This window comes from Ranitomeya imitator, chromosome 6 (assembly GCF_032444005.1).
Source record: "Ranitomeya imitator isolate aRanImi1 chromosome 6, aRanImi1.pri, whole genome shotgun sequence".
NCBI classification, from domain to species: domain Eukaryota; kingdom Metazoa; phylum Chordata; class Amphibia; order Anura; family Dendrobatidae; genus Ranitomeya; species Ranitomeya imitator.
Genome location: NC_091287.1, coordinates 379135433 through 379148660, shown reverse-complemented (window position 1 = coordinate 379148660; position 13228 = coordinate 379135433). Strand labels below are relative to the sequence as shown.

Here is a 13228-nt window from a genome sequence, read left to right as displayed (position 1 = left end):
CCTTCTTGCCACAGCTCGCATTCATGTGCCATCCTCGAAAAGCTGTACTACCTGAGCCACTTGTGTGAGTTGCAGAGTCCGTCTCATGCTACCACGAGTGTGAAAGCACAACCAACATTCAAAAGTGACCAACACATCAGCCAGAAAGCATTGGTACTGAGATGTGGTCTGTGGTCCCCACCTGCAGAACCACTCCTTTATAGGGGGTGTCTTGATAATTGCCAATAATTTCCATCTGTTGTCTATTCCATTTGCACAACAGCATTTGAAATTGATTGTCAAACAGTGTTACATCCTAAGTGGACAGTTTGATTTCACAGAAGTTTGATTTACTTGGAGTTATATTCTGTTGTTTAAGTGTTCCCTTTATTTTTTTGAACAGTGTATATATATATATATATATATATACAGTGGGGCAAAAAAGTATTTAGTCAGTCAGCAATAGTGCAAGTTCCACCACTTAAAAAGATGAGAGGCGTCTGTAATTTACATCATAGGTAGACCTCAACTATGGGAGACAAACTGAGAAAAAAAAATCCAGAAAATCACATTGTCTGTTTTTTTAACAATTTATTTGCATATTATGGTGGAAAATAAGTATTTGGTCAGAAACAAACAATCAAGATTTCTGGCTCTCACAGGCCTGTAACTTCTTCTTTAAGAGTCTCCTCTTTCCTCCACTCATTACCTGTAGTAATGGCACCTGTTTAAACTTGTTATCAGTATAAAAAGACACCTGTGCACACCCTCAAACAGTCTGACTCCAAACTCCACTATGGTGAAGACCAAAGAGCTGTCAAAGGACACCAGAAACAAAATTGTAGCCCTGCACCAGGCTGGGAAGACTGAATCTGCAATAGCCAACCAGCTTGGAGTGAAGAAATCAACAGTGGGAGCAATAATTAGAAAATGGAAGACATACAAGACCACTGATAATCTCCCTCGATCTGGGGCTCCACGCAAAATCCCACCCCGTGGGGTCAGAATGATCACAAGGACGGTGAGCAAAAATCCCAGAACCACGCGGGGGGACCTAGTGAATGAACTGCAGAGAGCTGGGACCAATGTAACAAGGCCTACCATAAGTAACACACTACGCCACCATGGACTCAGATCCTGCAGTGCCAGACGTGTCCCACTGCTTAAGCCAGTACATGTCCGGGCCCGTCTGAAGTTTGCTAGAGAGCATTTGGATGATCCAGAGGAGTTTTGGGAGAATTTCCTATGGTCTGATGAAACCAAACTGGAACTGTTTGGTAGAAACACAACTTGTCGTGTTTGGAGGAAAAAGAATACTGAGTTGCATCCATCAAACACCATACCTACTGTAAAGCATGGTGGTGGAAACATCATGCTTTGGGGCTGTTTCTCTGCAAAGGGGCCAGGACGACTGATCCGGGTACATGAAAGAATGAATGGGGCCATGTATCGTGAGATTTTGAGTGCAAACCTCCTTCCATCAGCAAGGGCATTGAAGATGAAACGTGGCTGGGTCTTTCAACATGACAATGATCCAAAGCACACCGCCAGGGCAACGAAGGAGTGGCTTCGTAAGAAGCATTTCAAGGTCCTGGAGTGGCCTAGCCAGTCTCCAGATCTCAACCCTATAGAAAACCTTTGGAGGGAGTTGAAAGTCCGTGTTGCCAAGCGATAAGCCAAAAACATCACTGCTCTAGAGGAGATCTGCATGGAGGAATGGGCCAACATACCAACAACAGTGTGTGGCAACCTTGTGAAGACTTACAGAAAACGTTTGACCTCTGTCATTGCCAACAAAGGATATATTACAAAGTATTGAGATGAAATTTTGTTTCTGACCAAATACTTATTTTCCACCATAATATGCAAATAAATTGTTAAAAAAACAGACAATGTGATTTTCTGGATTTTTTTTTCTCAGTTTGTCTCCCATAGTTAAGGTCTACCTATGATGTAAATTACAGACGCCTCTCATCTTTTTAAGTGGTAGAACTTGCACTATTGCTGACTGACTAAATACTTTTTTGCCCCACTGTATATATATATATACACACACAGTGGGAAAAAGTATTTAGTCAGCCACCAATTGTGCAAGTTCTCCCACTTACAAAAGATGAGAGAGGCCTGTTATAGACATCATAGATAGACCACAACTATGAGAGTCAAAATTTAGAAAACAAATCCAGAAAATCACCTTGTTTTTGCAAATTATTATGGAATATATGTATTTGGTCATTAACAAAAATTCATCTCAATATTTTGTTATATATCCTTTGTTTGCAATGACAAAGGTCAAACGTTTTCTGTAAGTCTTCACAACGTTGGCACACACTGTTGTGGTATGTTGGCCCATTCCTCCATGCAGATCTCCTCTAGAGCAGTGATGTTTTGGCCTGCCGCTGGGCAACATGGATTTGCAACTCCCTCCAAAGGTTTTCTATGGGATTGAGATCTGGAGATTGGCTAGGCCAGGACCTTCATATGCTTCTTATGAAGCCACTCCTTCATTGCCCTGGCGATGTGTTTAGGATCATTAATAGCTGAAAGACCAATCCACGTTTCATCTTCAATGCCCCTGCTGATGGAAGGAGGTTTGCACTCAAAATCTCATGATACATGTCCCCATTTATTCTTTCATGTACACGGATCAGTCGTCCTGGTCCCTTTGCAGAGAAACAGCCCCAAAGATGAAGTTGCCACCCCCATGCTTCACAGTAGGTATGGTGTTCTTTGGATGCAACTCAGCATTCTGTCTCCTCCAAACACAACGAGTTTTGCTTCTACCAAACAGTTGTACTTTGGTTTTATCAGACCATATGACATTTGTTATGACCTGGTGGTTAGGAGCACCCGGAATGACCTGATAGTTAAACCTCATACAGGACGAGCTCTGGAATGTGGGAGCTCTGCTGACCGCAAGCCCTAATCCTATCACACACACTAGAAATAGCCGTGGAGCGCTCCTGACCAGACCTAGGCGCCTCATCAGAGCCTAAGAACTATCTAGCCCTAGAGATAGAAAATAAAGCCTACCTTGCCTCAGAGAAATTCCCCAAAGGTAAAGGAAGCCCCCCACATATATTGACTGTGAGTAAAGATGAAAGTCACAAACGCAGAAAATGAAACAGGTATCAGCAAAGGGAGGCCAGACTTACTAAATAGACAGAGGATAGGAAAGGTAACTTTGCGATCAGCACAAAAACTTACAAAAGACCACGCAGAGTGTGCAAAAAAGACCTCCGCACCGACTCACAGTGCGGAGGGGCCACTCTGCATCCCAGAGCTTCCAGCTAGCAAGACAAAATCATGAAAACCAGCTGGACAAGAAAACAATGAACAAATAAAGATTATCAGGAACTTAGCTTCTGCAGGAGAAGGCAGGTCACCAGAGAGATCCAGGAGCGAACTGAACGAATGCAAAAACATTGACAGCTGGCATGGAGTAACGATCTGAGAGGAGTTAAATAGAGCAGTCAACCAAAGGATAAACCACGTCACCTGTGTAAGGAACCTCAGAAGCAGCAGCTTCACTCACAGCCACAAGAGGGAGCCCATAGACAGAACTCGCCGAAGTACCATTCACGACCACAGGAGGGAGTTCGACAACAGAATTCACAACAGACATTATCCCAATACTCTTCTGGATAATCCAAATGCTCTCTAGTAAACTTCAGACGGGCCCGGGCATGTACTGGCTTAAGCAGGGGGACACGTCTGGCACTGAAGGATCTGAGTCCCTGGTGGCGTAGTGTGTTACTGATGGTAGCCTTTGTTACGGTTGTCCCAGCTCTATGCAGGTCATTCATTAGGTTCCCCTGTGTGGTTCTGGGATTTTTGCTCATAGTTCTTGTGATCATTATGACCCCACGGGTTGAGATCTTGTGTGGAGCCCCCAGATCTAGGGAGATCATCAGTATGTCTTCCATTTTCTTATTATTGCTCCCACGCTTGATTTCATCACACCAAGCTGCTTGCCTATTGCAGATTCAGTCTTCCCAGCCTGGTGCAGGTCTATAATTTTGTCTCTGGTGTCCTTCGACAGCTCTTTGGTATTCACCATAGTAGAGTTTGGAGTGTGACTGTTTAAGGTTGTGGACAGGTGTCTTTTATACTGATAACAAAGTTCAAACAGGTGCCATTACTACAGGTAATGAGTGGAGGACAGAGGAGCCTCTTAAAGAAGAAGTTACTGGTCTGTGAGAGCCAGCAATCTTGCATGTTTTTAGGTGACCAAATACTTATTTTCCAACATAATTTGCAAAAAAAAATCTTTCCAAATCAGACAAGGTGATTTTCTGGATTTGTTTTTGCAATTTTGACTCTCATAGTTGTGGTCTACCTATGATGTCAATTGCAGGCATCTCTCATCTTTTTAAGTAGGAGAACTTGCACAACTGGTGGCTAACTAAATACTTTTTTCACTACTATATATATATATATATATATATATATATATATATATATATACATATATATAAAGTATTTTTCTGACCATAAGACGCACTTTTTTCCTCCAAATTTGGGAGGAAGGTGTGGGTGCGTCTTATGGTAGGGATGTAGCATGTGGGGAGGAGGGCAGCAGCAAGTAGGATCGCACTGTTATCCCACTTCAGGAGGCAGAAAAATGCCCCCCACTGCCGGGAATGGTCCCGATGATTATGTGCAGTGAATATTCATTAGCTGCTTCCCCGCCCACCTGTCAGCTGAGCAGTGAGCCAGGAGCAGCAAATGAATACTGCACTTAAGCAGGGACACACATGGTTTCCCCAGGGCTGGATTCCTGCAGCAGCTGGGGAGATCTGTGTGTCTGAGGAAGAGGAGGCAGCAGCAGGGGCCAAGGGAGAGGAGATCGAGATCGCTGCATAGTACCTGCCTGGGCTGGACACTGAATGCTGCTGTGTGCACAAGGAGGACCTGTGTGATGTTGGAAGTGGGCAGGCTGGAGCATCACATGGCAGCTCAGAGCCCTCCCTCTTCTTGACATCATCACAGGTCCTTCAGACTCCCCACTAGAATCTGCTGGCTTCCTCTTATAACCTGTGCTGTCACATCTGTGCTGGAAAGGCAACAAGCGGGAGGGCTCTGTGTGTGCGGTCATGGGATTCTCCAGCTTTTTACCTCACCATGGCGTGCCTGGCTGGCTGCCACAATTAAGAGGTTAGTCTTTACAAAGCACAATAAAGCACTCTGCCACTCCTTTGGTGAACTATAACTCCCAGCATGTCATAGGATCTGCAGGACATGCTGGGAGTTATAGTTCTTCCATGGGATTTTAAACCAGCACTCAAGTGTTATTTTGCAGTGCTGGAGTGGTGCTTTCAAGCGCTGTGCCCCATTCTTATACTCACCCTCCAGCATCTTCATATAGTACTTCACAGACACCATACTGGTTCTGCAGCTTCCAACATAATAACATACTATTATATATAATAACACCACATATAATAGTATGTTATTTATGTTATTAGATATTTTGCCACATTTTTTTGCTTCAAATATTTTTTTCCCTATTTTCCACCTCTAAAACCTGGGTGCGCCTTATAGTCCGGTGCATCTTATAGTCCGAAAAATACGGTATATGTATGTCACATATACACATTGTTCTGGGCATATATTATATGTCTGATGGTTTATGTGCTATATAGCTGTGAGATACTACAGGATACATCTCCGTCTGACAGTACCATGAATATCTGACTAGTATATAGTGCCAATATGTTAAAGTTGCACACCGAGATTGCACACATGTGTCGGCTTTATGTTTTGTGGCCTGATGTGCTTCTTTTACAGTGGTGAAATACTACATTCAAGTGAAAGAGATTTTTTTTTTTAAATCTTCTAAAAAAGTGTATATTCACATGTGGCAGATTTTTGTTGCAGGAATTTGTGCGATGGCTTCATATCTTTGAATTGGGTTAGATAAATTAATGCAAATGCTACAAAGTTAACTCCAATCAGATATCTACCGGTAATAGATTTTAATTAACTTCTGCAACAAATCTGTGATGTGTGAACATAGCATACGTGTCAGAGAGCTACCTACTTTGTAGAACATGATGCATTTGTAATGCTGTAGTATAATGCTGTAGTATATTTCTGTAGTTGTCTTAATGTGATTCTGAACCATGAATGAGACTGTGTGACTGATTAATAATATATTTGATCTCTTGAGTGGAAAGAAGGCAATTCCTAAACAGAGCTTTGACATCACTGAAAAATTTTTCCACAAGGTTAAAAGATTTGGCAAATGTATCAACATTTCATAATAACTAGTGATGAGCGAATATACTCGTTACTCGAGATTTCCTGAGCATGCTCGGGTGTCCTTTTTGAGTGCTCAGAGGTTTAGTTTTCCTCATCTCAGCTGAATGATTTACATCTGTTAGCCAGCTTGATTACATGTAGGGATTCCCTAGGAACCAGGCAACCCCCACATGTACTTATGCTGGCTAACAGATGTAAATCATTCAGCTGCGACGATGAAAACTAAATCTCTAAAGCACTAAAAAATACTCGGAGGACACCCGAGCGTGCTCGGGAAATCTGGAGTAACGGGTATATTCGCTCATCACTAATAATAACATCTCCATAATCTCTTCAACAGATAACGTATGCTACGGTGTGCCTTCAATCCAGTACAGAACTTTCCATGTTGTGAGAGAATGGGATTTGTTACAACCCTGTTGCATTTTAGTCTGCAATTTTAGCACCGATTCTACAACTAAATTAGCGTCAAAAGTATCTGAAATATGACTCCTCCTCCACAAAATTATGGACTAGTCACATATCAATTTTACAGATGATATCACATTGGATGACTTTACAAAGCTGCAATCTTACCAGAGATTTCTTCTGCATGCTCCCATTTGTACTGAGGTGTTGAGTACACATCTATTTTTGTAGGCCCGTTTTCTATAGGAAGTGACGTATTTATTGTATGATAATCAACTGGTGTCCCATTAACTGTTACAAGTAGTACCTGTCAAGCAGCAATTAGCAAAAAATATTCAATCACATTTTAAAATTAATTTGCTCCATACAATACAACAGAATAATGCACACCTTAGTTTAAGGTAGTTATCTGCAATAAAGTCAGATGTTACAGTCACCAATCACCCGAGCTGCCGCTTAACCAACCACCCGAGCTGCTGCCACGTCACCAACCACCCGAGCTGCCGAGTCGCCACCGCCAGAGCTGCCGCCTCACCAACCACGCTAGCTGCCGCCTCATCAACTACCCGAGCTGCTGCCTCACCACCACCAGAGCTGCCGCCTCACCACCACCAGTGCTGCAGCACCCCCACCTCCTGTCTCTTCCCCATTATCCTGAAGAATGTAAGTCCACAAGGACAGGGTCCTCTCCCCTTCGTACCAGTCTGTCATTGTAAATTTGTTTACTGTTAACGATATCTATAACCCTGTATGTAACCCCTTTTCTCATGTAAAGCACCATGGAATTAATGGTGCTATATAAATAATAATAATAATATAGCTAGTTTGGATTTAACTAAACAGCTTTCAAACTCACTTCACTTGTGTACAAAGAACAACATCTAATCTGCTTTAGGCTGGGTGCCCACGATCCGGAAGTAGCAGCGCTTTGGACACACCGTATTTTTGCTGCGTCCACAGCGCTGCCGCTTGTTCACTGAACCGTGTGGATTCACCGTGTCCAATACATTGCATGGGTGAAATTTATCTTGATGCAGCAAAAATACACAGCGTCAAAAACGCACCCAAAGCTCATCATGGGAACGTAGCTTTATTCCATGCATAGTATGCTCTGGATGTGGGTTATGTATGTGTTTTCTCATAACACTCTCTATGGTAAAAAAAAGCATAATAAAATGCATGTTTGTATAAAAAAAACACATGAAAATCATGTATTCCAATACTGATGTGTGTACGGTAGTAGTAACAATGTGAATGAGATTTATCAAAGCAAAATTTGAAATTAGCAGAAACATCACAGTATTTCCACTATAAAATCCACAGTGATTTTTGCTGATGCAGACATTTTGTACCAGACTTTATGTTGCGTGAGGTCAGCAGCAGAAAGGGTACCATAGGAACATACTCTTCACACTAGGCGTTTTTTCAGCGTTTTTTTATGCAAATTTTCAGCAACATTTTATAGTAATAACAAATCTATGAGATTTCAGAAGCTTGGTTTTTCTGTTATCAGGATTTTGTGCTTTGCATGTTTTTTTGCACAATAGAGCATGTTACTTTCAGCGCTTTTTCTGTGTTTTTCAAGCATTGGTGGTGAATAAATGCTGAAAATCCACACCAAAAAATGCAGGTATCAAGTTTTGCAGCGTTTTTTGTGACAAAACCTGATTAAATAAAATGAGATATTTTTTTTTTGTGATAACTATCAGCATGCAAAAGAGACAAAAACGCAGGAAAAAATTACAAAAAAGGCACTAAAAAAACAAGCAAAACCTGATTTTGTTCTGCCGCTTCTTTCCTGCCAAGTGAGCAGGTTTTGCTGCAGAAAAAAAAAAACGCTTAAAAAAGGATAAAAGCCATATAAAAATCACAATTTGCAGACACGGTGATTCGGGCTATTTGCCCTCATCATGTTGAAAGACTCGCTAAAGGGTCGATAGTGACTTGTAGGATTGCTGCTTCCAACAGGTGGCGCTATAGAGTTCAAGTCCTTTTCCTCTCTGAAGAGGCAATTTGCATATTAAATATCCTTAAGGAGCATTACATGGCAAATTAGCCTCTTTACCTTGAAATGCGAGAGCCGGTATGTCAGTCTCCACAAGGAGAAACGTCACCCCTTAGATCTGAGTCCAGAGCCTCTCACCTAGCCAAATCAGTTCTCATACTTTGCACTGACGAGGGCCAATAACCCAAAACACAGTGTCTGCAAATTGAGATTCTGATTTGGCTTTTATTTTAAGTCATATTGCAAGACTCGTTAAAGGGTCGATAGTGACTAGTAGGATCACTGCTTTCAAGCCTCTGAAGAGGCTCTCTCTATACAATGTATATTGACAGAGAGCTGCTAATCAGTGGTGGGTGTGTGGTTAGACCAGCAAACATCAGACAGCTAGTCTGACATAGGCTGCCGTCACACTAGCAGTATTTGGTCAGTATTTTACATCAGTATCTGTAAGCCAAAACCAGGAGTGGGTGATAAATGCAGAAGTGGTGCATATGTTTCTATTATACTTTTCCTCTATTTGTTCCACTCCTGGTTTTGGATAACAAATACTGATGTACAATACTGACCAAATACTGCGAGTGTGACGGCAGCCATACACTGATTAAACGGCGAGTTTATTGAAACAGAGTTATACAGCCCAGTGACACATTGCTGGAATCAGGGTCTATGCTCCTACACCGTGCTGCTCTCATAGCGTCTCATAGAACACAAAGCAAAACCTGCTGACATATTACTTTTAGGCTATGTGCACACGTTCAGGTTTTTTAAAGTTCTCTAGCGTGCATGCATCTGCATCTGACAGTGATAATACTGTAAATACTCCTGTTTTTGTTCCCTGATCTCCCAATATGTTAAAACAGCTTACTTTTAGGGTACCGTCACACTATAACATTTCGATCGCTACGACGGTACGATTCGTGACGTTCCAGCGATATCGTAACGATATCGCTGTGTCTGACACGCAGCAGCGATCAGGGATCCTGCTGAGAATCGTACGTCGTAGCAGATCGTTTAGAACTTTCTTTCATCGCTGGATCTCCCGCTGTCATCGCTAGATCGGTGTGTGTGACACCGATCTAGCGATCTAGCGATGCGATCCAGCGATGCACTCGCTTGTAACCAGGGTAAACATCGGGTAACTAAGCGCAGGACCGCGCTTAGTTACCCGATGTTTACCCTGGTTACAAGCGTTAAACTAAAAAAAACAAACAGCACATACTTACATTCTGGTGTCCGTCAGGTCCCTTGCCGTCTGCTTCCCGCACTCAGTGACTGCCGGCCGTAAAGTGAAAGCAGAGCACAGCGGCTGTGCTTTCACTTTCACTTTACGGCCGGCAGTCACTGAGTGCGGGAACCAGACGGCAAGGGACCTGACGGACACCAGAATGTAAGTATGTAATGTTTGTTTTTTTTAGTTTAACGCTTGTAACCAGGGTAAACATCGGGTAACTAAGCGCGGTCCTGCGCTTAGTTACCCGATGTTTACCCTGGTTACCCAGGGACCTGGGCATCGTTGGTTGCTGGAGAGCTGTCTGTGTGACAGCTCCCCAGCGACCACACTACGATTTACCTACGATCACGGCCAGGTCATATCGCTGGTCGTGATCGTAGGTAAATCGTATAGTGTGACGGTACCCTTAGAACTGAACATACACATACGATTACTTTGGTATGTGATGATAGAGTATGTGCAAACTATGGAAGATCAATTGTGAAATACACTCTTGCTTGTATACTAACATCAGATGGCTTGTATTCATCTTGGGTCATGGAAAGTAGCTGCAAGAAGCAAAGCAGGAAAATAAAATTAATGGTAGCCACAAAGACTACTGTGCCCTCGAATGCAACAACATAGAGACAATGAATACTCACACAGCGTTATGAAAAAAACAAAAGCAGAATACAACATACACCTGACATTAAAGTAAAGCAGTAGCTAAAATACAAAAATACAATAAATGACAAATAAAGTATATGGACTGTGTTGTAAAACTGTTTAGCATAAAAATCCATTTTATATGATGAATCTTTTCTCGCTCTCTCCGACACATATATTGCATTTTAGCTACAGTTTTTTTCCTTTAATGAAATATTTACAATACAATAATTGTAAGAATCATTTACTGGAACTTTAAATGACATACGGTAATTGTCACAAATGCTCTTCTGTAGTCAAAGGTAATAATAGATGGGTGAATAGTGACAAAGAACTGTTTTAAAAAGACTATCGGGAGAATTGGTTTAGAAGAAAACCAATGTGATAAATTAGGTGGGTCTCGCATAATTCCATAGTAGCAATAAATCAACTATGACACTGAAATTTACATTCAAGAGAATAGTCGATCCATGAAATGGCTACTAGATGCACAGAGCCAGAATATGGCACCTATAGAGATATTGAGCACCTACTGTATGATGAAACATACAGTCTTTATTTGATGGACCCTGACAAATCATAATTTGCTCAATGAGATGCCATTTTACAAAGAACAGGCACAGAACTTGGTCATACAAATATATTTATGTTACACAATTGTCAGGAAAACTTTACGCTCAAAAGATAGAACCAATGAATGATTCATACATAAAAAGCAACAATGACAAAGTTCCGATCAAATGCACAAGTGTTGGGCTGAGTGTTATCCTAATTTGTATTTTTACCAATATATGTTATGCTAAATCTTTTGTAATGCAATAATATTGGCAACATCAACTTTGTATGTAAGGGAATGTCCCATAGAAACCCTTTTTATTACTTTTACAATCTGTCAGTCAGACCTCCAATACCCCATGTCATTGTTAACAATGGAGGTCTCAGACATCTGAACTAAAGTAAAAATAGTAGACATGGGATAACCTTTAAGGCTATTAGCTGCGGATTGAACGCTGCGCACAGCCACTGCGTTCAACCTGCAGCGTCCAGATGTTACGGCATAGTGGAGGGGATTTTATGACATCCTGTCTCCACTATGCGTGCGAACACGCATCCGGCGGCCCTGCGTTTACGGACATGAGGCGCGTCTTTTTAGAAGGCAGCATGTCTGTTTACCTTGCGGCGACGCTCCGTCGCTGCAAGGTAAATAACAGGGTCCCATGCATAGGGTGCGGCGATTCTGGATGTGTTCAATGAACACATCTGGAATCACCACGCGTACAGAAGGAGCAGCGCTTTGGGTGGAGCAGGTTTTCCGCTCCGTCCATACTGCCGACAATCCGGACCATGGACACGCACCCATACAAGTTTATAAAGCCCGAAGGGTACCGTCACACTATATGATTTACCTACGATCACGACCAGCGATATGACCTGGCCGTGATCGTAGGTAAATCGTAGTGTGGTCGCTGGGGAGCTGTCACACAGACAGCTCTCCATCGACCAACGATGCCGAGGTCCCTGGGTAACCAGGGTAAACATCGGGTAACTAAGCGCAGGACCGCGCTTAGTTACCCGATGTTTACCCTGGTTACAAGCGTAAAACTAAAAAAAAACAAACAGCACATACTTACATTCTGGTGTCCGTCAGGTCCCTTGCAGTCTCTGCTTCCCTCAGTGTGACTGCCGGCCGTAAAGTGAAAGTGAAAGCACAGCCGCTGTGCTCTGCTTTCACTTTACGGCCGGCAGTCACAGTGCTGGAAGCAGACGGCAAGGGACCTGACGGACACCAGAATGTAAGTATGTGCTGTTTGTTTTTTTTTAGTTTAACGCTTGTAACCAGGGTAAACATCGGGTAACTAAGCGCGGTCCTGCGCTTAGTTACCCGATGTTTACCCTGGTTACAAGTGAACGCATTGCTGGATCGCATCGCTAGATCGCTAGATCGGTGTCACACACACCGATCTAGCGATGACAGCGGGAGATCCAGCGATGAAAGAAAGTTCTAAACGATCTGCTACGACGTACGATTCTCAGCAGGATCCCTGATCGCTGCTGCGTGTCAGACACAGCGATATCGTAACGATATCGCTGGAACGTCACGAATCGTACCGTCGTAGCGATCGAAATGTTATAGTGTGACGGTACCCTAAATCTTCACCTGCTTCTTACATGTATTTGGTTTTCTTTCAAAGTGAAAGACAGTGATCACTGAGTGTGTACAGCACTTGCATTTGATCTCTGCATATGCACTGGTGCGTCTATCTACTATTCTATCTGACAATGCTGATGACTAAGTACTAAATACTTACAAGACATTCATTTTTCATATTGTGCTTAATCTCCACATCAGCGGCTCCATTAGGGCTTACTGTGTGCTCTTGAGGCGGGCACCAAGATATGACTAACTGCGATTTGGTTCCCGCCTCAAATATCTGGATATCTGACAAAGCACACAGTGATCCCATCTGCATTATTACAGTAAATAGTCCCATCATAGCTCACACACAAAAACTGTTGTTCAGGGTTTAAAACAGTGCAGGTCTATCCATGTCAAAGGTCTAACCATGTCCAGCAATACATAGCAATAAGTCTATAGGGTCAACTCTGCAATATTTACAAGGACCAATTTTCAATATTTTTCTGCCTATTGTTCACACCAATGTATTGAGACCACACTACTGAATGTTTTTTTTTAT

At 42.5% G+C, this 13228-nt stretch overlaps 1 protein-coding gene across 1 annotated transcript in view; it reads right to left on the bottom strand.

Moving 5' to 3' along the window:
- The window catches only part of PIEZO2 (piezo type mechanosensitive ion channel component 2), a 628465-nt gene that overhangs the window by 203126 nt on the left and 412111 nt on the right, over window positions 1–13228 (bottom strand). Inside the window, exons 10-11 of the mRNA XM_069731039.1 lie at window positions 10397–10435; window positions 6820–6958 (exon numbers count right to left, since the gene is read on the bottom strand). Of these exons, the coding sequence (XP_069587140.1) occupies window positions 6820–6958; window positions 10397–10435 (178 nt within the window). The remainder of the gene's footprint in view (window positions 1–6819; window positions 6959–10396; window positions 10436–13228) is intronic.